The sequence below is a fragment of the Nicotiana sylvestris genome, chromosome 4, assembly GCF_000393655.2.
Source record: "Nicotiana sylvestris chromosome 4, ASM39365v2, whole genome shotgun sequence".
NCBI lineage: Eukaryota > Viridiplantae > Streptophyta > Magnoliopsida > Solanales > Solanaceae > Nicotiana > Nicotiana sylvestris.
In genome coordinates this window covers 8,343,984-8,370,430 of record NC_091060.1, presented here as the reverse complement: position 1 = coordinate 8,370,430, position 26,447 = coordinate 8,343,984, and the positions used below count along the sequence as shown (strand labels likewise).

Genomic DNA, 26,447 nt, shown 5'->3' with positions numbered 1-26,447 from the left:
TACATGCAATAATTAAAAAAAATCATTTTATTTAAGTAAAATATGAAAATAAAATTAAAAAGTACTTAATTCATTTAATATAAGTTAATATATTAAAATTCCTTCAACAAATATAAAAGAATTCACCCCTAACGTCACTATATATTAGAAAGTTTTCCTAAAAATAAGAAGAAATATTTATAAATTAATATTCTAAGTATTAGATTTAAGGGTTGTTTTGGTATATACTATATTTTGTTAAGGGTATTTTAGGTAAGAAGAAAAGCCAAAACTGCTTTTGTTTTTGGAGAGAAACTACTTTTTTCTGCTTCTTCTCAAAAGCACTTTTTTCCCCAAATAAGCTTGGCCAAACACCTCAAGTTAGGAAAAAAAAAGTGCTTTAGGAGAAAAAAAAAGAAAAAAACTTTGGCCAAGACTATTAGAAAGAGAGAATAAGTTAACGAGGACTCAAGCTATGAAAAATACATGGACTTACCCTATTCTTTCCCTCTATTACAATTTGCCTACCTTTTCTAGATTGCGGAATTTGCAGTATATATTGTCCTCTCATGTTTCTTATCAAAATAAAATTAAGTTGACGAATGCAAAAATTAGAAAAGAAAATATAGTAATTGCCGATATGTTCTTTTATGTTGTACTAGAAAAACTTTTAATAATAAAAGTTTAGATTTACAATGTGAAGACGTTTTGTTTAATGATAAACCTAGTTAAAGATATAGAAATGAAATTTTATCCTATTATACTAATGAAAAGTTAATGCTGGTATGCTGAGTAATAATATTAATATTTCGAATATGCTAAAAAAAATTGATTTCAAACAAGCCACATATTGATAGTGGTGTTATACTCTCGACTAATATATATATAACACTTATATGAGGGTTCATTATTATTTTATATAAAATGTAAAGAGTATTAATAATGTACATATTAACAATATCAGTGCATATAATTTTTGTTTTATTATTAACCTTATAACATTCCACATGATGTTTTTTAGTGTATAACAAATTAGCAATTCTTACAATAATACTACTGCATAACAATACCTATGGACCAAAATTGTAGTAGTAGACAATACCAAAAGCACCAACAAGGGTTGTGGTGAAGTGGTAAGTACTTCTTCATCCTTAACCCTCAGGTTCTAGTCCCTGGGTATGGAGTCGTCTTTGTTAGGGAGCGCTTTTACCTCCCAATGTGAGACTTTCCGGCGCGAATCTGAATTTAGTCTGGTCTCAATATAGGTACCGGACACCGGGTGGGAAACCAAAAAAAAAAGACAATACCCAAAGCATAATCTTTACCTAACTAGTCCATGAAAATAACGGACTCTTTTGTCCTTAATGTAAAGTTTTAGAGGTTCAATGAGCAATATTTGAAATTGCAGGAATCTTTCGTCATCAACTGAAAATTAGAGTAGTAAAGTACCACTATTAACCTTTTATAAGTCTACTTTTTTAAGACTCTTGAAAAAAACTAAAACCCATAAAGCAAACAATAAAAAGGTCAAAACCCAAACAAAATTAAAAAAAATTGATCATTGCTTTGCTCTTATTCGCAAGCTGGCTGCTAAATAATTCTCTACTGTTTTTGTTTTTCTCTTCTCTCTTTCTCCGTCACTCTCCGATCTCTGTATCTTCCACCTATATATAATATACATATATATATTCCCACACACAGAACACACAGTAGTCACACACACAGAGGTACACGCAAACAGAGTTTCACATGGAGTCGCTTTCGCCGGCGATCGGACAGAAAGCGATTCTACGGTATACGACTACTTACAGCTATCACGATCTCTTTTTAAGTTCCGTTAGGTTAAGAACTGTACGGAATCCGAACAGAGTTAGCCGGAGATTGAGAATTCGAGTGCAAGCTAAAAGCGGAGCCTTCGAAAATTCTGCCGCCGGCGGCGGCTGCATCGATTTCAGTGATCCTAATTGGAAGTTAAAGTATCAGAGAGAATTTGAGGCTCGTTTTAATATTCCTCACATTACCGATGTATTTCCCGACGCCGTTGAGTATCCTTCCACTTTTTGTCTTAAAATGAGGTATGGTTTTGTAAAGAACTGTTTTTTGAAAAAAAAATTATGGTACTTTTCTCGATTTATGTTTAAAAATGCTGGTTGAATTGGAAATAGCGATTAAATTTTAGATTTATTATTGAAAAGTTATAGGTACTACTAGGAACTTAAATTATAATGTGACATTCTTTCTTTTGTAGTAGTCTATTGCAAAAAGAATGACAATTTCTTATATGTAGAAAAAAAATTAAACCTTAATTTTACATTTTTATGAATCATTTATAGTCACACAATACATGTATTTTAGACCGCAAGTTCAAAAAGTATTTTCTTTCCCTTAAACTCCGTGTTTGGTCAAACACCACCATATGAATTGGGACGGAGTGGGTACTACTTTTCTTTGGATATTTGACTGGACATGAAGTTTAATATTTTAATTTGACCAGCTGCAGCAAGAAGCATCTATTTTTGGAAAGAAAGAAAGAGGTGCGGTTATTCAATAGGGAAAGAAAATAGTAAATATTAAAATAACTTTTGAAATTTTAATTTGATAGATAAAATATCATATCAAAGTTTAAACTTTTAAGTAAGTTAATCATTTTGGATGCTTGAAAGTTATGAAAGTTATATGGAGTATAACTCTTTGCAACCTCCTAGTATGAAACGAGTATCACATGAATTGGAATAGAGGAGTATTCCATTCAAATTTGATTATTCTGCTGCGTTGTACACTTGTAGTATTAGTTACCTTTCTCTATGTACCACTAGTATTGCAATATTCAGTTGGTTATATTTGGCTTTATCACTTATCCAAATTTTGGTATTGCAAGTTCTCTTGCATAATTTGTTGTAATGCACTTGGCCAGGTGGTCTGGTAATTAAATGGAAAGAGATATATTTTTTCTTAAAAATAATGAAGATTTCTGACAGAAAATTTGCTTAAGGAGTAATTTTACTAACTTTGACGCATCATTCCTGTTACAGGACTCCAGTATCTGAGGAGTTTGCAGAAGGTTACCCTTCAGATGAAAAATGGCATGGTTACATTAACAATAATGATAGAGTACTTCTTAAAGTAAGTCCCTACTAATTTTGCATAGCTTTTCACCGATCAAATTCAGTTTCCTGTTGATTATGGTAGTAAAAGTGACATATATCTTTTTTCCAGTAATCATGTCATATTTATCTACCACTGCATGCGAAAATGGGGAAATATACCTTTCAAAAATCATGTGGGAAGTTAATGAGATTCTTCTTGTGGGGATTCTTCAAAATACACTAACCCATACCATGCACTTATGGGTGTGGGGTACCTACCCTTATATTAGTGCCTGTAACATTGGTTATCACTCCCTCATGTTTTCCAGCGGTAATGGACTTCAGGTCAAAAACCATGTGATATCAATTTAAAGTTGATTATTGTGTGGTATATCTACTTCTCAGCAGTCAGCACTGATCTCCAGCTACTTGGTTATTGTCTTTAATTCAAATGTAGAAGCTCTGGCTCGTATTGATGTAGTTTTCGACTTGGTACAGAGAACAGATATTACTTTCTAGTAATTTTCCTCTGGTACTATGATTCCTTGTTCTCCTTTGACATAGATGGATAGATTAAATAAGTCACGCACTAACATCCTAAGTTGCTCAGACTCTCCAAAAATGTTGTTGCACCCGTGTCGGATCCTCCAAAAATATACTACTTTTGGAGGATCCGACGCGCACCCGACGGCATCTTCTGAGAGTCCGAGCAACATAGCTAATATCTATCCTTTTTAGCTGCTATTTACCTCTTCCTACAGTTGAGGGTGGCTGTGTTTACTTATTTTTGATCCTCTTCTCTATCAAGTCTTCTATACCGATTTTCTATTTGACTGTGCAAAATACACCTACATGTCTAATGTGGATCATTTTGATGGAAAGTAGGTAGGCAGTTCAAAAAGCTAAAAAATCCAGTTTTTATGTCACAAGTATTATTTTTTCTTCCGTTAATTAAGAGCTCGAAGTATTATTCCTTGCTGAAGATGGTACTATCTCACTGTTCCAATATATATATATATACACACGTTCCACATATTGAGGATCAATTTAGATTAATTCGTCCATTTTGATCATTTAGGTATTAGTTGATAAAAAACTAAACTTGAACCTCCCATTTCAAAATGGCCATAAAAATATTTATTTGAACATCTTAGTCAAAAGTTGGTTTGACTCCCAAGAAGTGTAATAGGACTATCTTTGGAATGGACAAAGTAGTTGACAAAGTAAGCTATTTGTTTTTGTTGTCTGCTGATGAAAAAGTAAATGTTTTTTTTTTGTTCTATTTCCTCCAAGTGCACTCATATTATTTAAGTCTTTGACTCTAAGTTAACAATTTACATTTCAGGTAATTAATTATTCCTCCCCAACATCTGCTGGTGCTGAGTGCATTGATCCCAATTGTTCATGGGTAGAGCAATGGTAAACTTCTTTAGAATTTTCTACATTAAAGAGTTACATGATACAGTTATATACCTGTGAGGAAATGTTACAAACTTAACTGCTTATTGATATCAGTTTAACCACTCTCACAGTCTCACCCCCTTTTATTCAGGCATAAGTCTTCCATAGTTGCCATGTCTATAGATTGACAAAATGATTCTAGATTACTAAATTTTCTTTCTCCATCTACAAGCTCCTGCTCCCAGTTGTCACAAATCGAAGTCCTCTATCAATGTTGACTTTTCCACTATGCAAACAGTTCAACACCCGAATTGGCACTATCCATTTCCTTGCCATCTTCTAAATTTGAAATTTCCTTTCTCATAGCTTACAGAAATAAAACTAGATAGTTGAGACTTGAGATGTAAAAGAAGTTATTCAATGAATTAATAGAAAAAGAGGGTTCTTTAAATTTATATTCAACCTCTAATAACTAAATATTACTAGATATATACAATGTTGCATGCCAAGGCACAAATCCGTGAGGTTTATTGGGCCAAAGCGGATAATACGTGCCACGGGCTTGGGCTGTTGCATTTAGATCCAACAGTTTTGTGCCAAGTATCATTCTTGTTTGAAAACTGGTAAGACTTTAACATATACCTTTTGGCACCAATTTTTTTAGGGTTCACCGTGCTGGTCCCAGAGAGAAGATATATTTCAAGCCAGAAGAGGTGAAAGCAGCAATTGTAACTTGTGGTGGACTTTGCCCTGGGCTTAACGATGTTATTCGACATGTAATAGCATTTCATTATTGTTTGGTTTTGGTTCTTTGATTTCTCAGGATGTAGTTGATTGCTGCTGCACTTTGTTGTTCGTCATCCTCTCTTTGTTTTCATTGGACGCAGATAGTTATCACCCTTGAGATATATGGAGTGAAGAAAATTGTGGGAATTCCTTTTGGATATCGTGGGTTTTCAGAAAAAGATTTAGCCGAAATGCCAGTAAGTTACATTAACTCTTCTTCACTGCCCAAATGCTCCTTAAATTTTCAAGTTATGTTATTCGGAATTAAGTGCAAAAGCCTAACTTTAATCTCCAAACCGTCGTTACTGATGAGATGTTATTCTACAATCGATAGATTTCTCTTTAATGAGGTCATGTGTTTTAGTGATTCTTTTCCGGCTGCTTTGTTCTTAGTTATCCAGGAAAGTGGTGCAAAATATTCATCTTTCTGGGGGAAGCTTGCTGGGGGTATCACGTGGAGGACCTAAAGTTAGTGACATTGTGGATAGCATCCAGGTGCTTAACTGACTTTATCGTATACAACAAACATATAGCTCGTTTGGATTGTTGCATTAGAGATGAATTTGCTAGGGTTTATCTAAGATTCGCTTCTTTTGCTATTGTCAGGAAAGAGGAATCAACATGCTCTTTGTGCTGGGTGGAAATGGTACACATGCTGGTGCAAATGCAATTCATGATGAGGTATCTATGCCTGGCCTCTATAGTCATATAGGGTGCTCTTCTAGATCAATATGCATGTCAATTAATGTTCTCTGATTAGTTGAAGTTTGGTTAGTATGGTGTGTAGTTGGAGACTGTATAGAGAAATGAATATTTCGAGAATAAGTGATTCTCTCTAGTGGCTCTTTTAGAAAAGTAGAGTGAATGGTCCCTCTTCCACTGAAACTTTTTTTTTGGAAGTCCCTCTTAAATAGAAAATTATGCGTTGAATTTAGAGTTTTGTCCCCTGAAATTGAAGAAAGCTAATGTATCAGATGAGCAAGGATATGTAATAGTCTAGTAGTTTCTCCCTATGTCCCTGCTTATTGAATGGTTAATAACATTAAGTCCTTCTGCTATTGTTAGAAACTCTAATTTTGTTTTTGTCTACTGGATGTACAGTGCCGTAAAAGACGTATGAAGGTGGCTGTAGTTGGTGTGCCAAAAACTATAGACAACGATATTATGCTTATGGATAAGACATTTGGTTTTGATACTGCTGTTGAAGAAGCACAGAGAGCCATTAATTCTGCTTATATAGAGGTACTACATCATGATCAACAATAATGTCATGCATCGCTTTCTTCTATGGTCTATTCCATGATAGGAAGAACCTTCTATCTTCTTTTCATATGTTTTGCTCCCTTCAATTTGCTGGACCTCCTCTGACCTAATTCAGTTGACAATCTCTTTTGAGAAGGAATTCCATTGACAATCTCATCAACTTCGATTCTATGAATTACTCTCAGTGCAGTTATATTTTCTTGATCTTCTACTACAAGTTCAAGACATATTGATCACGTGTTGCCAAATCTTGCAAGAACTACCTTGTTTGACAGCATTGCCTAACTTTTTCTTTTTTGGAATATCCCTAGTGATCAGTGTCTATTTTTTCCCTGATTTGTTGGACTTCGAGTTGTTTTCTCAAGTTTTTAAAAATTTGCCTCTAAAATTACATCGTAAAAAATTATCTCATGTTAAGGATTGATTTCCAGAAGAAAAGTGCTCATTTGCTTTTTCCTCAATTACAGTTGTTTTTTGACGAAGTAAGATGTTATTTGCTGGCATCAAGAAGATGCAACGAGTCCTCAATTACAGTTGTTATGCATCATATTTCTTCCGTGCAATCTGCTTTAGATGAAGTTTCTTTTTCTCTCTTTTGCAGGCGCACAGTGCATACCACGGTATTGGAATTGTGAAGTTGATGGGCCGTAGTAGTGGGTTCATAGCTATGCAAGCATCCCTAGCTAGTGGACAAATAGACATATGCTTGATTCCAGAGGTTTGCCTGATATATATCGGATGTTATGCAATTCTTTTTCTGATGAGTTTCTCATTAGATCATATCTTATTTCTGATCTCAGGTGCCTTTTAATCTGCATGGTCCACATGGTGTATTGAGGCATCTAAAATATCTGCTCGAGACAAAGGGATCAGCTGTGGTCTGTGCAGCAGAGGGAGCTGGACAGGTTAGTTCCATCATAATCATGTTTGTGCTGCATAGGGATGTAACATTAAATGAGTTTTTTTATTGAGAAGGTCCCAACTAACAGAAACTGAAAGCAATCTCTATAAAATTAACGAAACTTGCACTTGCAAAGCATCATTACTATAGTCAAAGCATGTGACAATAGTAGTTACTTAAATCAGTTCTTCCTTTTCTTCCTTAACATCTGCTTACCATCTTGACCGTCTCCATAATCTGTGTGTTATAGTTAAGGGCTCGAGAGTTTTATATGAACAGGAATTCTGGAAAAAGACCTCAGTCATTCGTTTGTTTTGTAGGAATCCATTTGCATTTTCTTCACTTAGATGAAAAGTGCTCAGGTTTAGCAAATTTAGAGGATCTTTTGTGTTCAAGGTAACAAAATAGGGACAAAAATTGACCTACTTACAGGACTATTCTAGTTAAGAACTCAATATTAGGTAGTGTTTAATATCCTCATAACTTATCCCCTTTGCTTTTATTTATGTTACATAGTTTTCTTTTTGAACCTTTCTTTCAGTTCAATGTTATCACTATACTACACGGCTCAAAGGTTATTTAGATGTTTACAAGTGTTGGTTACTTTATCATAATTTATTGTTTGCAAACTATGAGTAATGAAAACAGATAGATCAGTTTCTGATTCTCTACAACACTTAACTGCATCTGGCCCAACTTTCATTGCAGGATTTCCTCGAGAAAACCAATGCAAAAGATGCATCTGGAAATGCTGTACTTGGAGATATTGGAGTTTATTTGCAACAAGAGGTTAGTGGCTGGCCAGCTTTACCTTTGCGGGATTTTTGCTAGATACCTCTTAGCTATTCACATGAATGTTAGTCTGTACATCCCTTGTCATTCTGAGGATTTTATTCTTTATTGATCTTCTTCATTAAAGAAGTTCAAGTTACTTGACCAAATCACTTGTAAGTTCTACTTGGCATCTATGTACAGTATGAGCACAAGGCATGTGGTGCTCTACTTAACATAGCATTGGTAATCTTCCAAAATTCTTTTTCATGCATCTGTTCTCAAGACCGTCTTTCAGTTGGATCAAATTTAGTGGAGTTCTTAAAGAGCGTTTTTGCTGGATGTAACTCCTAGTGTTACAATTTCTTGGGTGGTCTCATGTATTGCACATAAAAATCTTGAAACTTTTGTTCTGGAATTTCTCAAAGGAAAATTCTTACCTGAATATCACTTTATCTTAGATTGACCTGTAATTGTGTATTAAACTGCTATGACTGGCGTCCTTGCTTCTTTCCCTTGAAATGAGGTAATCTTCAATCACTTTTTAACTGCTATCTAATTTGTGGTCATCATCACTTATTTAAGTCTGCCTACATGAGCTTCACAATGCATAACTGGTCCCGAGCATACAGGAGAATGTTGTGGTTGGTGATAGGTTGACCGCCAGTGTGGAAAAAGTAATATCATTATAAATCCACTGAATTCTATCTGGAATAAGCTAATAAATACATAGTTCCTTCTCAAAAAAAATAAGCTAATAAATACAGAGCATCCATCTAACCGATCCTCAAACTAATTTGTGAGGTAGTTGATTGATTGATCAATCACTTCATCTTTTTGATTCTTAAACCACCGTACCTGGCAGTAGAAATTTCCATGCACATTAAGGCTCATGGCTCGCTCGGTTATCCTTCTTTATCAAATTATGAGAAATTCATGATAATCTGCCTGCTCTCTGACAGATTAAAAAGTACTTCAAGGAGATGGGAGAGACATCTGATGTGAAATACATTGATCCTACTTACATGATCCGTGCATGCCGTGCAAATGCTTCAGATGGAATTCTGTGCACGGTACTTGGACAAAATGCTGTAAGTCTCTCATGCTTACTTATCGATTAATTCGACTTGTCCTTCCCGACTTATATATTTTGTGATCGAGACATTATTCAACCATTTTCTAATTCAACATGCACTCTTTGTTTTGATAGGTTCACGGTGCATTTGCTGGATATAGTGGTATCACAGTGGGTATATGCAATACTCATTATGTCTACTTTCCAATTCCAGAAGTTATCTCTAAACCCAGGGTTGTGGATCCTAACAGCCGCATGTGGCATCGTTGCTTGACATCCACAGGCCAGCCAGATTTTCTTTAATCAAGAGACAATTTATACTCCAGATATCTATCGCAGTATAAAATAGAGAAGCAGGGAGCCAAATTGAGAAGCTCTATGGCTTTGCCGGTTCCATTTATTTAAGAGAATAACACAGAAAATAGGATTCCCCCATTTTTTGCTAGGCATATAATTTGATGCCAGTTCAGAAGGGCATATTGATAAAAGAAGCTTTGTCAGATATCAGGAGTAGCATTTTCACTTGTTCTTCACGTTCTGTAAAGCTTCTCTCATGGTTAAAGAAATTCAATCTCAACCTAGCCCTTATGTACTACATTTGAACTTACTCCTGGACCTATTAAGGTCTACCATAAGTTATTGTTATTCAGTTGGACTTGGATTCATTCATCTGTAAGTCAGCAAATACCTGTATTTGTTAACTGACAATGACTAATGGAGTCGTTGCTTTCGTTGAATAAATTTTCCATAAGGAAAAAGTTACTGTTAAATTGCCAAAGGATGTCAAAGACCTAGTAAAATAAAATTTCTCATAATTAACAAAATATTCTGTAGCATATTCTGTCCTTATATACATAGGAATCGACAAAAGGAATCAGCTTTAAAACTGGAGATTCATATTTGATCATGCTTAGCTGCTTGTTGCTCGGGCAAAACTGTCCAAATACCGCAAGTTTGTCCGGACATGATGTTAGATTGATTTTCCTATTTTGGATACATTTGGCTTTTAAATTTCGTGTGGATTCGGACAGAAAAAAATATATTTAGACCTTTTAAATTCAGAGACAAGTGAATGGAATTAACACCTGCACACCTGGCTACTTTATGCCGTGGTACGTGGCAGAAGATTAATGGCTGATTTCATGCCCTTTTGGAGCTTAAAAGTAGAAATGAATGAGAAAAGAAAGTCGTCGCCTGAGAGATTCGAACTCTCGCGGGGAAACCCCATGTACTTAGCAGGCACACGCCTTAACCACTCGGCCAAAGCGACTTGTTGATGCTTGCTGTGAAGCTGACAATTATTTTATCTTATTCTTTATAGTGGTGGCAAAATAGTTAAAAGAAATTAGTTATTCACCTATATTATCCACTAAAAAATGGGTTCGATAATGAACTTTGTAAAACATGTCAAATATGGATAAGAATAATATATCCATTTAGAAAATGGATAACTAATGAGTTTAACTTTCACATTTGTAAAGCTTCAAATTGGGGGTTCCTCAAGTTTGGGAAACTAGAAATTCTCCGAAAAGTGATCATATTCAATAATTAATGGATAATATGCATATCCACACCGGTTAACTCATTTTTTATCCGTATTAATATGGGTGAATAACTAATCCGTTTTTATTACCCGTCTGTCGCCCGACCCATATCCGACCTGACACACCCGTTTGTTACCCCTAATTCTTTCCACTAATCCGGACAACAAGAACTATTCCTTAGTTCCAAATAAATTGAAGCCGGCTATATAAATCCTTACTGACCATGTTACTCCATTTAAACTATTAAAAATAAAAGTACTAGAAGTTCTAGTGATAATTAAATCCCCGAAAAGCTAAACACTTTCTAGAAAAAGCATACAACATAAAATAGAAGTGCGCATTAACATGACTAAAACATACTATTAGTAATAGGTAGGGGTGTCAATGGTTCAGTTCAGTTGGTTATTTTATAAAATTTGTACCACACCAAATTTTCAGTTATTCTATGATGTATAATCAAAATTAGACTTTTAAAAACCGTACCAATTATGTCGGTTTCTCTTCGGTGTCGGTACGATGCAGTTAATTTTCGGTATATTTTTAAATGTCATTTAAAAGTCACTAGTAGAAGCATAATGCAATGACATACCTACTTTTATAGGACTATTAAAACTCTTTAGACAATTTTACTATTTAAAAGGTGATGAAATAAGAAAATATGAAAGATGGCGAGAGTATAGATCCATCAACTATTTTATAGCAACGTAAAAGAAACTAAGCAAAGACCAAAAAAAATATAATTCACATGGGTGGAAAGATATTAAGCAAGCTTAGACTCAAGAATAAAGTCTCCAAAGATTAAATATTTAAAAATATAAATTTAAATCATAAAATTTATACATTGTAGTTTGATACTCATAATCGCTAGATTACCCTATGTCTTGCCTAGTGAATATGCTAAAAATAATTTAATTTCAATAGGAGTAGTATAATAGGTTTGAGAATTACGATTTTTGGTTTAATTAATTGTTGGCTTGTAACCGGTTTTATAATTTTAAGGCCAAAGGAAAAATTTAATGCTTTATTATTTTTAATATTAATACATTTTTCCCATGTAAATTTATTCGGTACGGTTCGGTATTTTTTCAGTTTATTTTCACAAAACAAAAAATTTACCCTAATTATCGGTACGATTAAAGATTTATATAAAAACCTACGATTTTATTAAAAGAAACCTAAAAATCGGTTCAGTTCGGTATAGTTCGATCGGTTTAATCGTTTTTAAATATCCATTGACTCCCCTAGTAATAGGTATCTTTTACTCCATTTAAAGTCCAAATAAATTTTCTAAAGTTAAAAGGCTTGTACACAGTACATATATAGTTCACTTTTTAAATTTTTTTTTTTTAATTTCTGTCTCTTGTTAATTTGCGCCGGTACAGTTTCTCTATAATTTAAGCTCCGTTACCTCCACCGCTTTTACTTAAAGAAATGGGTAAAGCTATCTATTTGACTAGGTTTTATGCCGTGTAGGTTATAAAGATCGGAAAAGGGCTAAATATATTCATCTACTTTCAAATATTGTTTACATGTACCTTTCGTTATATTATTGGGTTATCCATACCCCTACCATTATACTATTGGGTTATCTATACCCCTATTGTCATACTTTGAAACAAAAATACCCCTATTTTTGGATGGAGTGCCACATGGCAACACTAGATTAAAACGACCCGTTTTAAAAAACCCACAACCCGACCCCTATTTTCATTTTTTCTAGTTTTTTTTTTTAAATTTCGGTTTTTTAAAAACGAAAATATTTTGTTAAAAAACAAAAAATTATTTATTCTGTTTTTAAAAATTTGTTTTTCCAGTTTTTACAAAACAAAATTCTTTTAAAAAACTGAAAAAACGAAAAAAATATTTTTCAAAAACAAAAATATTTTGTTGAAAATAATTTTTTCAGTTTTTAAAAAACGAAAATATTTTGTTAAAAAATGAATTTTTTTTCTATTTTTACAAAAAAAAAAATCAGTTTTTACAAGTTTGCGTTCTAGTTTTTCAAAAAGAAAATCTTTAAAAAAACTGAAAAAATGAAGAAAAAAACATTTTTCAAAAGCGAAAATATTTTGTTAAAAACTGAAAATATTTTTTTCATGTTTTTACCAAAAAAAAATATTTTGTTAAAAAAACGATTTTTGCAATTTTTTTTAAGTTTTACAAAAAGAAAATTCTTTAAAAAACTAAAAAATAAAAATATGGTTCGGGTTGTGGGTTTTTTTGTAAAACGGGTTGGGTAAAAAAAAAGAAATGGATCATTTAATCTGGTGCTGCCACGTGACACTCCATCCAAAATAGGGGTATTTTTGTTCCAAAGTATGGCGGTAGGGGTATGGATAACCCAATAGTATAACGAAGGGTACATGTAAACAATATTTGAAAGTAGAGGGATATATTTGGCCACTTTTCGTATAAAGATTGATAGTCCTGGCTTCAGATTGACATCATTTTTCGGAAAAATAAAGAAATAAACTTTGCTCTAGAATAGTATAACGAAATAGACGGAAAAAATTAATAGTAACAGTAAATTACATCAAATGATGTTTCACAAGCAAAACATTGATATGATGTCCATCTCATTCAAATGATTTGGTAGCCAATTTTGTTAACTTGGTTTGGTTTGGTAGCCAACCTTGTTGAATTAGTATAATTTGGTAACCAATTTTATTGACTTGGTTTGGCTTGATTTGGTAGCCAACCTTGTTGAAATTGTGAAAAGGGTGTGCAAATTGTCAAATATTGTAGGCTTTAGAGAGTGAGGTTTTGGCTATAAAAGGAGAGCTTTATCTCTCATTTCCACACACCAACAAAGAGAGAAAAGAGAGAGAGAGCAAGTTATTCCATAAACTATAAGAAAATAGTTTGTGAAGAAAAATAGAGTGTGAGAGATATTGTAGTAAGGTGGAAAAAGCAAAAGAGTATTTATTTCTTTTGAGGGTGCAGTGGTCTTAGGAATATTTTTACTCGTTACTACACAGTGTAAATTCTTCGCTATAGTGATATCAGTTGCTCTTCTTGGCCGTGGTTTTTTTCTCCCTTATTCAGAAGGATTTTCACGTAAAATCTTGGTATCATTATTACTGTATTTTTACTCTTGCTGATTTAACCATAACTTAGTGTTCTGCGTTTATCACTAATACCGTGAATACTATTTTTACGGGGTTTATTCCCAACAAGTGGTATTAGAGCCAAGGTTCTGTCTGAGTATGCTCTGTGGTTGCAGCACAGTCTGAACTTCCACATCAGAAAAGAATTACTTTGGTCTCATAATAAATAATATTTGTATTTGTGATAAACAATGAAAGCCAACACTAGTAGAATGGTTACTTTGAATGACACAAACTATGCCATTTGGAAGGGCAAAATGGAAGATTTACTCTATGTCAAGATTTTTCATCAACCTGTCTTCGCCACTATAAAGACTGATAATAAATCAAATGAAGAATGGAATATATTACACAGGGAGGTTTGTGGCTTTATTAGACAGTGGGTTGACGATAATGTTTTGAACCATATTTCTGGGGAGACACATGCTCGGACCCTATGAGAGCACCTTAAAATTTTGTATGCTCGAAAAACTGGATATAACAAGATGTTTCTAATAAAGTAGATGTTGGGTTTAAAATACCATGATGGTTCCGCGATGACAGATCATCTGAATAATTTTCAGGGGATCACGAACCAGTTATCTGCTATGAGCATTAAATTTGATGAAGAAATTCAAGGTCTGTTTCTACTTGGTTCCCTACCAGATTCTTGGGAAATTCTTAGAACTTCATTATCAAATTCTGCTTCAGATGATGTGATCTCTATAGATCTTGCCAAGAGCAGCCTTTTAAATGAAGAGATGAGAAGAAAATCTCAAGGTTCCTCCTCATCAGATTTCTTGGTGACTGACTTTAGGGAGAGAAGGAAGAATTGGAGTTCTCAAAATAGAGAACATAATAGAAGCAAATCCAGAAACAGACTTAAAGATATTGAGTGCTATCATTGCGGGAAGAAAGGGCACACAAAGAAATTCTGCCAGATTTTGAAAAAGGAGAATAGAGACAAGGAAGAACAAAAAGAAGATGACAATCGTGTAGCTACCGTCACTACAGAAGATCTTGTTACTGTCCTTGATGCGGATCTGCTAAATATTGTTTGTGATGAGTCAAGCTGGGTTGTGGACAGTGGTGTCGCATCTCATGTGACATCAAAGAAGGAATTTTTCTCATCCTATACTTAGGGTGACTATGGAACTTTGAGTATGGGTAATGAGACTATATCTAGGGTGGCTGGTGTTGGAACGATTTGTTTGGAAACTAGTATTGGAACTAAACTAGTTTTAAACAATGTAAAGCATGCACCTGATGTTCGTTTGCATTTGATCTCTGTTGGTATTTTGGATGATGAGGGATATGTCAGTACCAATGGTGCTGGAAAGTGGAAGCTCACTAAGGGTTCCATGATTGTGGCTCGTGGGAAAAAGCGTCGTGGTCTATACTGGACTACGGCCTCTACCTGTGTTGATATGGTGAATGCCATTGAGAGCAATAGATCTTCAACGTTATAGCATAAGAGGCTTAGCCACATTAGCAAGAAAGGACTAAATGTTCTGGCCAAGAAGAAATTGTTGTCAAATTTTGAAAGTGCAAAATTAGAAAAATGTGAGCACTGCTTGGCTGGAAAACAAAAAAGAGTTACTTTCCAATCTCATCCTCCTTCAAGAAAGACAGAGTTGCTTGAGTTGGTGCATTCAAATTTATGTGGTCCAATAAAGACAAGGACTTTGGGTGGTGCACTTTATTTTGCTACCTTTATTGATGATTGTTCAAGAAAACTTTGGGTCTACATCTTGAAGACTAAAGACTAAGTGTTGAGTGTCTTTAAGCAGTTTAAGGCTTCAGTTGAAAGAGAAACTAGAAAGAAGTTGAAGTGTATTCGTACTGATAACAATGGTGAATATTGTGGACCGTTTGACAAATACTGCAAGCAACAGGGTACAAGACACCAGAAGACTCATCCTAAGACTCCTCAGCTTCATGGTTTAGTAGAAAGGATAAATAGGACCTTAATGGAAAGAGTCAGATGTTTGCTTTCTGAAGCAAAGTTGCTGAATTCCTTTTGGGGTGAGGCTTTGTTTACCACCGCACATGTTATTAATCTATCCCCTGCAGTTGCTTTGCAAAGTGATGTTCCAAACAGAGTTTGGTATGGCAAAGATGTTTCCTATGACCACTTGAAAGTGTTTGGTTGCAAAGCTTTTGTACATGTGCCTAAAGATGAGAGGTCAAAATTTAACTGCCAAGACAAGGCAGTGCATCTTCATTGGTTATGGCCTTGATGAGTTTGGTTACAGGCTATATGATCCAATTGAGAAGAAAGTCGTGAGAATCCGTGATGTTATCTTCGTGGAGGATCAAACCATTGAAGAGATTAACAAAGCGGATAAGCTAAAATCTCCAAGTTCTGAAGGTTTAGTCAATCTTGATCAAGTTCCTCATACAAATGCGGATGCCGTTGGTAGGCTCAATGATGATGGTGATGCCTAGAACCATAATCCAAATCAACATATTGATGGTGATGGTGATAACAATGCTAATGTTAATGAGGTAAATATTCCTACTCACGCAGCTGTGGGCGAGCTAGATATTCCACTCAGGAGGTCCTCTAGACCTCGTACTCCTTCCTCCCATTATTCACCCAATGAGTATGTATTACTCACTAATGGGGGAGAACCTGAATGTTATGCGGAGGCCATAAAAGATGAGCACAAGGATCAATGGATTAAAGCCATGCAAGATGAGATGAAATCTCTCCATGAGAACCATACTTATGAGTTGGTGAAATTGCCTAAGGGCATGGGAGCTTTGAAGAACAAGTGGGTGTTCAAACTTAAAGCTGAAGAACATAGTTTGAAGCCCAGATACAAAGCTAAATTGGTTGTCAAGGGATTTGGTCAAGTAAAGGTATTGACTTTGACGAAATATTTTCTCCTGTCATGAAAATGTCCTCCATTCGGACAGTCCTTGGTTTGATACTACTCTTGATTTGGAGATTGAGCAGATGGATGTGAAGACTGTTTTTCTTTACAGTGACTTAGAAGAGGAGATTTATATGGAACAAACTGAGGGATTCAAGGCAAAGGGTAAGGAAAATCTTGTATGCAAACTTAAGAAGAGTCTATATGGATTGAAGTAAACTCCCAGACAGTGGCACAAGAAGTTTGAGTCTGTTATGGGGGAGTAAGGCTACAAGAAGACTTCTTCAGATCACTGTGTGTTTGTACAAAGATTTTCTGATGATGATTTTATCATCCTCTTGCTATATGTGGATGATATGTTGACCAAGGTAGTACCAAGAGACAAGTTCGAGCTATGCAAAGAACTTGTCGGCATGCACTCAGACTAGAAGACAGTGTTACCTCCTCTATATGAATGAGACTGGAGAGGGAGATTGACATGGTGTCCATCTCATTCAAATGATTTGGTAGCCAATTTTGTTAACTTGCTTTGGTTTGGTTTGGTAGTCAACCTTGTTGAATTAGTATAATTTGGTAGCCAATTTTATTGACTTGGTTTGGTTTGGTAGCCAACCTTGTTGAAATTGTGAAAAGGGTGTGCAAATTGTCAAATATTGTAGGCTTTAGAGAGTGAGGTTTTGGCTATAAAAGGAGATCTTTAACTCTCATTTCCACACACCAACAAAGAGAGAAAAGAAAGAGATCAAGTTATTTCATAAACTATAAGAAAATAGTTTGTGAAGAAAAATAGAGCGTGAAAGATATTATAGTAAGGTGAAAAAAGCAAAAGAGTGTTTATTTCTTTTGAGGGTGTAGTGGTCTTAGGAGTATTTTTACTCGTTACTACACAATGTAAAATTCCTCGCTATAGTGATATCAGTTGCTCTTCTTGGCCGTGGTTTTTTCCCCTTATTCAAAAGGATTTTCACGTAAAATCTTGGTGTCATTATTGCTGCATTTTTACTCTTGCTGAATTAACCATAACCTAGTATTCTGCGTTTATCATTAATACCGTAAATACTATTTTTACGGGGTTTATTCCCAATAAACATAACACTCAGACAAGACTCACTATCAGCTTGAATGACATTGGAAATTAAGAAAAAAAACAATAGACCAATAAGGGTAATAAAAACAACTAATATGTAGTGGAGCTGCAAAATTAGTTGGATGGAGGGGGTGAAAATGTAGGAATGGTAGGAAGTAAGGGCATGTTGGGAAGAGGAACATTGGCAGGCATTGGTGGCAGTATCATCTTTGGAACAGTGGGTAACGTAGGCAAAGATGGTAATGGCATAGCCGTTGGAAGAGTTGGCAATGGTGGCAAGTTTGGAATAGTGGGCAATTTCGGCATTGTTGGCTGAGACAATGATGGGATTGTAGGCAAGTTCGGAAGTTGAAGTAGGCCGCGAGCAGCATGTGTTGTAGTGATGCTTGATAAGGACAATAATGCTATGATCATCAAGAAAATGATTGAGCAATTGTTGGAAATAGCCATTGTTAATTAATTTGCTAGCTAGATTGATGCTTTGTTTTCCAAGGAAGTTATGTTGTATTTTAATTTGATTTGAGTTTGATTATTAGAATTGAAGGGTATATATAGAGGAAGTTATTTGGGCGGGGGGGGGGGGGTCTATGAGGGTTTGGTGAGATGTTGTACTTGTACTACTTTCTGAAAGATGAAATTTAGATCAACGATATTTGGTGGACATTTGATACAACACTAGTTGGTAAAATCTTTTTTATAGTTTTTAATTTATATTCTCTATTGGTTGGGAAGGTGACCCTTGTAACGCGGGTTCGAGCCGTGGAAAAAAACTCTTGTAGAAATGTAGGGTAAGACTGCATAAAATAGAGCGTAAAAATAGTAGGGGCTAGCCAGTTTTCGGACTGGTCATTCAAAAATAGCCAACGTTTGTAAAGTCATTAAAAAATAGCCACTATTTTGCTGCAACACGGAAAGTTTCAGCATAATATATTGGGGATCGGTGCACATGTGTATGAACTTCCAGCATATTATGCTGGAACTCCAACACGCAGAAAGTTCGAGTATAATATACCGGAGAGTGGAGCACCGGTGCTCCAAACTCCAGTATATTATGCTGGATCAGTATATAATACTGGAGGTCTAGTATACTATACCGAAGCTCCAACATAAGTATACTAGAACTCTAGTATATTATACTGGATTATTTTTCCGGATTTTGAACAGTGTTTTCGTTCAGATTTATCTTTACATAAAAAATGACTAAATTTCAATTACTTTTGAAACTGTGACTATTTTTGAATGACCACTTGTAAATCTGGCTATTTTTGAATTTCTCCCAAATAGACCTGGTGATCCGGCCTTTCCCCGGACCCCGCGCGTACTGGGATCTTAGTGCATCGGTAAAGTTGATGTCGTGTGACTAGGAGGTCGCGGGTTTGAGCTGTGAAAATAACTTCTTGTAGAAATGCAGGTAATATTGCGTACAATAGACCCTTATGATCTGACCCTTTCCCGAACCCCGTGCATAGCAGAAGCTTAGTGCACGGGGCTGCCCTTTTATTCTCTATTGGTTGGCACGATTAATAGAATGGTAATCTTGCAACTACGTTCATACACAGAACATATTAAGGAATTCATATTTTTTTTCCTCTTGAGTAGCGTGACTAACAAAACCACGAAAATAATTAAAAGGAAAAGAAAAAGACAGCAGAATGAAATGCTAATTAACTGGTTTATTTTTTCTCCTTTTCCTATAGTTTCTTTTCTATTTTCTCTTATATAAGAAGCCACAGTGACCTGCCTCTGTCATCGACATGCCTGCTTAATTTGAGTGCATTTTTTATGTTAGGCTGCTTGAGAGTGATTGATAATAGGTGAATTTAACTATAATCAGGCCCTAAATAACCACTTTCTTGTATAGTTTCGATGATAAATGTGATAACAAAATGCTCTTATTAGTGTTTTTCATGCTTTGCAGGTTATATACGACCAAAGAAGGCTATGGAGTACTTTTGGGATCAAATATGAAGAAAAAGAGGCCGATCGTAAAATTCCGTCAAGTAAACCACGCGAAACAGCTCAAGTCAGAACTGAAAGAGTACTGTCGCGGTTCCACCGCAACCGCGGCAGAACCGCGGTAGAAGAGGGCTGCAGACAAAGTGAGAATCAGAGAGCAAGTATGGCCGCGGTTTGACCGCGACTGCGGCAGAACCGCGGCGGAGGCGGAGAACATCTGGTACTAAAGTGTAAAATACGGGATTTTTAGCCCAAAACCCTATTTTAAACACTAGACTCTGCCCAAGAGAGACATGTATTGTTTTAGAGAGTATTTTGGCAAGAAGAACAATTGTGAGAGATCACCCAAAACATCTTTCTTCTTTTCTTTATTTTTCTTGCAAGTTTTATGATGAATATTGTTTTAGTTTGTTTACACATAGTTATGAGTAGCTAAATCCTTTGTCTAAGGTTTTGATGGAACCTATTGGGGGATGACTTTCTTGTTTATGTGAATACAAATTGCTAGTCTCAATCTTTATTTGTTCAACTTTGTGTATGTTGTAGTTAATTGACAGGATCCTCAATTAGCTGTGCCTATTTAGTGTGCATAACTCGGGAGAGAGTGCATATTTAGGTTATTGTTGAACAACACCACTCCCAAAGTATAAGAGGGATCTATAACTGCGGGTTTAAAGGCGGGATTAGGGATAACGAAGCCTTGAGTGCAATCTAAAGTGAACCGTGTTAATTAGAGCTAGCTAGTGTACCTCGGGAGAGTGCATTGAGTATATTACTGTGATTACTCGGGAGAGATTTACGGTAAGATGAGCGTTCATGGTTGATAGAGAAGTGTTGGTCAATTTGTATGAAGCATAAACAGAAGGGATTCCATCAATAGGGAAGTCATTACCTTAGCGTTTTCTCATTATTGTTTACAACCTTAGCATCCTTAGTTTACAGCTGTTTATTTACTTGCAATTTTAGTCATTGAAGACACCATTAACTGTGATTCAAACGTTTGGGGAAATTAGTTCTCAAGAGTTTAGTAGGTCTAAAGATAGTGATTGATAGGTTAATTCTCTGTGGATTCGACTCTGGGCAGAATACTCAGGTTATATTTGCAACGTCTGCATTGTCTTTTTTATACGGCATAGTTGGGCGTGATCAAACTTTGGCGTCGTTGCTGTAGAGTTAACGGAATTATCAATTACCATTGATAGAAATACAAACATTCTTAGTGTAGTCAGGTTTCTCTACACCAAGTTTTGATTGAAAATTTTGACGGTTGTTGACGTGGTTGCACATGTGTGTGCCTAGAAACTCTACGAGGACTGGAGAATTACTTGAAGGACTCCCAGACTCCGAGAAAACATTCCGGATAATGACCCGTGCCAACAAAAGACTTCAACAACCTCATCAAACACACAAACTCGAAATTGACATGGGTGACGTAGACAACGTCAACGGAAACGTCAGAGATATGGCACCTCCTGTGCCTGAGGCTGCACTATATGACTGGGCACAACCCACAGCTGACAATCTGGCCACTGCCATTATTGTGCCCGCGATACAAGCTGAATCTTTCCAGATCACGAACAACATACTGCACTTGCTGCAAAATAAGGGACTATTTTCTGGAACACCAACCGAAGATCCTCAGCAGCACTTGAAGAACTTCCTGTCGATTTGCAAAACTCAAAGGCAACCCAACGTAACTCCGGAAGCAATCAGACTGTTATTATTTCCATTCTCGGTGACAGAAGCTGCTCAGGTTTGGCTAAACTCACTCCCCATAAACTCTATAGAAACTTGGGATGAGTTAGTCAAGCAATTTCACATCAAGTTCCACCCGCCCAACAAAACAGCTCAACAAATTGATGAGATCGTGAGCTTTAAACAGAAACCAATGGAGACACTGCATGAGACACGGAGCCGGTTTAAAGGAATGTTGGTTATATGTCCACACCATGGTATTCCAGATCAGATGTTGGGACAACGGTTTTACATAGGACTGTCAGATAGCATGAAGAACATTGTAGATGCCTCAGCTAGTGGGGCATTTTTGAGCAAAACTTGGAGAGAAGGTCAGAGTTTGCTTGACAAAATGGCTTAGAATTCGGGGTGGACGACGAGGAATGCACCTATCACTCTAGTGGTACACTTAGTGCCTTTTGACCCATCAAATTCCATGGCTGAAAATGTGGCGACCCTTTTGACACAGATGAGCATACTCACCAAAAAGGTGGAGGAATCAGGGCAGAAACAGCAAGTGCACATTGTAGATACTACCAATAGGGGCTTGTGTACATCTTGCATTAGTCAGCCAATTGGTAATCCTTGGAATGCAGAACATGATCATCATCATCAGCACTCTGAGGACATGAACTATGTGTCAAACTTTGGAGGCCAGAGACAGGGCAATCAGAACTAGGGTTAGCAAACTCAGCAGCCATACAGACCACCTCAGCCACAGTACAACGCTGGAAACATGGGAGGTATGAGACCTCCCAACAATATGGCACCTTATCAAGGCCACAGGGGTACAACAATCAGCAGCAAGGGTATCCCCCACCTCAGCAACAACATGGTGGAAGGCAAGAAGATGGGTTCCCGAGACTTGAAGCAATGATGCAGCAGGTTATTGGGTCCAATGCAAAAATAAATGAAAGAGTAGATGCACATGACGCAGCAATCAAAAATATTGAAGCGCAATTGGGCCAAATTTCAATGTCTCTGAACAATCGTCCTTAGGGGACATTACCTGCAGACACCCAGATTAATCCAAAAGATCAGGGCCCAAAGCAGATGATGGCGGTGAATCTCCGTAATAGCGAGGATCTAGATGTAGAACAAGAGAGAGGTCGAGAAACTATACAGGTTGAAACATTAATTCCAGTGCCCATTGAGCTGGATGAGTCTACGATACTGACAGAAGTGACAGTCCAGCCTGCTCAGGAAGAAAAGAACATTCAGCAGGAGACCGGGAAAGTAGCTGAGCCAGTTGAAGAGCCAGTAGTTGAAATAGAATCTGATAAAGAGAAGTCCCAAGTGATTGGGAAGAAGAGACCTCCTGCACCCTTTCCACAGAGGCTGGCCAAGCATCAAAAGGAGGAGCAATATAAAAAGTTCTTTGAAATGCTCGAACAAATCCAGGTAAATATTCCACTGATTGAAGCTTTAAAGGAGATGCCTGGGTACACAAAAATGATGAAGGACTTGATGTCCCGAAAATTTAATTTTCAAGACTTGGCTACGGTTACACTTACTCAGACCTGTAGTGCAGTGGTGACAAGACCTATTGCTGAAAAGCTGTTTGATCCAGGTAGCTTTACAATTCCATGCACTATTAGGAATTTCGCCTTTGCTAAGGCGCTGTGTGATTTAGGGGCCAACATTAATCTTATGCCCCTGGCTATCTATAAGAGGTTGGGCATTGGGAGAGCTAGACCCACCTCCATGTTGCTGCAGCTGGCCGACAGGACTGTGAAGCGTCCATTCGGTATCCTTGATGATGTGCTTATTCAGGTGGGGAAATTTGTGTTCCTTACAAATTTTGTGATCTTGGATTGCAAAGTGGATGAAGAGATTCCTATAATCTTAGGAAGACCATTCTTGGCCACGGGGAGAGCTCTGATTGAATGTGAGACTGGGGAGCTCAAAATGAGACTCAATGATGAGGAAATAACGTTCAATGTGCAGAAGTCTATGAGGCGACCAAACGAGTTCGCCAATTGCTCTCTTATTGATGCCGTGGATGTAATTGTAGAGTCTGATGATGAGGTGTTGACAGTTTAGGACCCCCTTGCTGCATGTTTGATGAACTTGGATGAAGTGAATGGTGAGGATTTGGCGGAATGGGTGTTGGCATTGGAAGGTAGAGGGTTCTGGGAGAGAAATCTAGAGTTTGAGCCCTTGCACTTAGAAAAGAGAGAATCTCCTCCAGATAAGCCATCCATTGAAGAACCTCCAAAGCTGGAGTTAAAGCCATTGCCAGCCCACCTCAGGTATGAATTTCTGGGACCTGACTCCACATTACTTGTTATTATCTCATCTAGTTTGTTAGATGTGCAGGTTCAAAAACTTTTATAGGTACTAAAGGAGTGCAAAACTGCCATAGGGTGGACCATGGCAGACATCAGGGGGATCAGTCCTGCCTACTGCATGCACAAGATTCTGCTGGAAGAGGGGCACAAACCTTCTAGGGAACATCAGAGGAGGCTGAACCCCAACATGAAGGAAATGGTGAAGAAGGAGGTGATAAAGTGGTTGGATGCGGGAATTATTTTCCCAATCTCTGACAGCAGCTGGGTGAGCCCAGTGCAATGTGTTCCTAAAAAGGGTGGCATGGCAGTTGTGACAAATGAAAACAATGAATTGATCTCAACAAGAACCGTCACAGGTTGGAGAATTTGTATGGACTATCAAAAGTTGAATCTAGCCACCCGAAAAGACCACTTCCCACTTCCCTTCATTGATCAGATGTTGGACAGATTGGCAGGGAGGTCACACTTCTGTTTTCTGGATGGGTACTCAGGGTACAATCAGATCTCCATTGCACCGGAGGAAAGAGAGAAGACCTCTTTCACATGCCCGTATGGCATTTATGCCTTTAGACGGATGCCCTTTGGCCTATGCAACACACCTGCCACATTCCAATGGTGCATGATGGTCATATTCACTGACATGGTTAAGGACATAATGGAGGTGTTCATGGATGACTTCTCAGTGGTGGGGAATTCATTTGATGAGTGCCTGATAAATCTGACGCGTGTGCTGAAACGGTGCATCAAGACTAACTTGGTTCTGAACTGGGAGAAGTGCCATTTCATGGTACAAGAAGACATAGTCTTGGGGCACCGGGTGTCAAACAAGGGAATAGAGGTGGATCGCGCGAAAGTTGATGTAATAGCAAAGCTGCCTCCACCAACTTCAGTCAAAACCATCAGAAGCTTCCTTGGACATGCCGGTTTTTACCGGAGGTTCATAAAAGACCTCTCCAAAATCGCCAACCCCCTCTGTAAGTTGTTAGAAAAAGATCACCCGTTTTTGTTTTCTGATGATTGCAGGGTAGCATTTGAGGAGTTGAAAAAGAGACTGGTCACAACACCCATCATTGTTGCCCCCAACTGGGAGCAACCATTCGAACTAATGTGTAATGCCAGTGACTATGCAGTGGGAGCAGTGTTGGGCCAGCAGAAAGACAAACTGATGCACCCAATCTACTATGCTAGTAGAACGCTGAGTGGAGCCCAGTTGAACTACACTATGACTGAAAAGGAGATGTTGGCTGTAGTGTTCGCGTTTGACAAGTTCCGATCCTACCTGATAGGGTCCAAGGTAATTGTATATACTGACCATGCAGCTCTCAGGTACTTAATAGAAAATAAATAATCTATGCCACGCCTGATTCGTTGGGTGTTGCTATTGCAAGAGTTCGATCTTGAGATTCGTGACCGTAAGGGCACTGAGAATCAAGTCGCTGATCATCTATCACGACTTGAGGGAGCTAAAAATGTAGTTGAGGTTGAGGAAATACTGGAAACTTTTCCAGACGAGCAGCTGCTCGCCACCACTCATCAGGAAGCGCCATGGTATGCAGACTTTGCTAATTACCTGGCCAGTGGTATAGTTCCTCACGACCTTTCATCGGTCCAAAGGAAAAGATTTTTTCGTGAAAGCCGCCAGTATTACTGGGATGAACCTTATCTGTTTAGAATATGCCTTGATAATATGATTCGGAGATGCGTCCCTGAGATAGAGCAATTTTCTGTTTTGCAGGCTTGTCATGCATCGGCGTATGGTGGACACTTTGGAGGGGTTAGGACAACAGCAAAGGTGCTAGAGTTTGGATTCTTCTGGCCGACAGTGTTTAAAGATGCTCACCTATGGGTGAAGGGCTACAATGAATGTCAGCGGACCGAGAACATCTCTCGACGCCACGAGATGCCCATGAACCCAATTCAAGAGGTGGAAGTGTTTGACGTTTGGGGGATTAACTTCATGGGTCCCTTCGTCAGCTCCTATGGCAATAAGTACATTATTGTTGCTGTAGACTATGTGTCCAAATGGGTGGAAGCTGCGGCGTTACCCACCAATGATGCAAAAGTGGTGGTGGGATTTCTAAAGAAGAACATATTCACCCGTTTTGGGATACCACGAGCAATTATCAGTGATGGAGGCACTCATTTCTGCAACAGGGCCTTTGTCAAGTTGCTTGCTAAGTACGATGTGTGCCACAAGGTAGCTACTCCTTACCACCCACAGACTAGTGGACAAGTTGAAGTGTCCAACAGAGAAATCAAGAGTGTGTTAACCAAAACTATAAACGCCACAAGAACTGATTGGGCGAGGAAGCTAGATGATGCACTCTGGGCTTACAGAACTGCCTTCAAAAATCCAATTGGTATGTCACCATACAAGTTGGTGTTTGGGAAGTCCTGCCACCTGCCAGTGGAACTTGAACATAAAGCGTGGTGGGCATTGAAACAACTGAACTTAGACATGGAAGCTGCGGGCACGTCAAGAGTCACTGAATTGCATGAGCTTGAGGAGTTCAGATATCTTGCTTTTGAGAGCACAAAATTGTACAAGGAGAGAATGAAGAGGCTGCATGACCAGAACATTGTTGAGAGAAATTTCAAACCCGGGGAC

At 37.3% G+C, this 26,447-nt stretch overlaps 2 protein-coding genes and 1 non-coding gene across 3 annotated transcripts; 1 reads left to right on the top strand and 2 right to left on the bottom strand.

Moving 5' to 3' along the window:
* The first annotated feature begins 1,454 nt into the window (after window positions 1–1,454).
* On the top strand, window positions 1,455–10,040 carry LOC104233509 (ATP-dependent 6-phosphofructokinase 5, chloroplastic). The gene is made up of 13 exons (XM_009786914.2): window positions 1,455–2,054; window positions 3,012–3,102; window positions 4,411–4,484; window positions 5,131–5,242; window positions 5,354–5,449; window positions 5,646–5,747; window positions 5,859–5,933; window positions 6,354–6,494; window positions 7,117–7,233; window positions 7,316–7,420; window positions 8,125–8,205; window positions 9,150–9,278; window positions 9,398–10,040. Exons 1-13 carry the CDS (start codon window positions 1,729–1,731, stop codon window positions 9,563–9,565), a joined length of 1,617 nt encoding a protein of 538 aa, XP_009785216.1. The 5' UTR covers window positions 1,455–1,728; the 3' UTR covers window positions 9,566–10,040.
* Window positions 10,041–10,450: 410 nt separating this feature from the next.
* Window positions 10,451–10,532, bottom strand: TRNAS-GCU (transfer RNA serine (anticodon GCU)). The gene has a single exon. It is a non-coding gene; the product is annotated as a tRNA-Ser (tRNA).
* Window positions 10,533–17,972: 7,440 nt separating this feature from the next.
* LOC104233549 (protein PELPK2) lies at window positions 17,973–18,308 on the bottom strand. Its single transcript, XM_009786963.1, has one exon. It carries the CDS (start codon window positions 18,306–18,308, stop codon window positions 17,973–17,975), a length of 336 nt encoding a protein of 111 aa, XP_009785265.1.
* Between the last annotated feature and the right edge of the window lie 8,139 nt (window positions 18,309–26,447).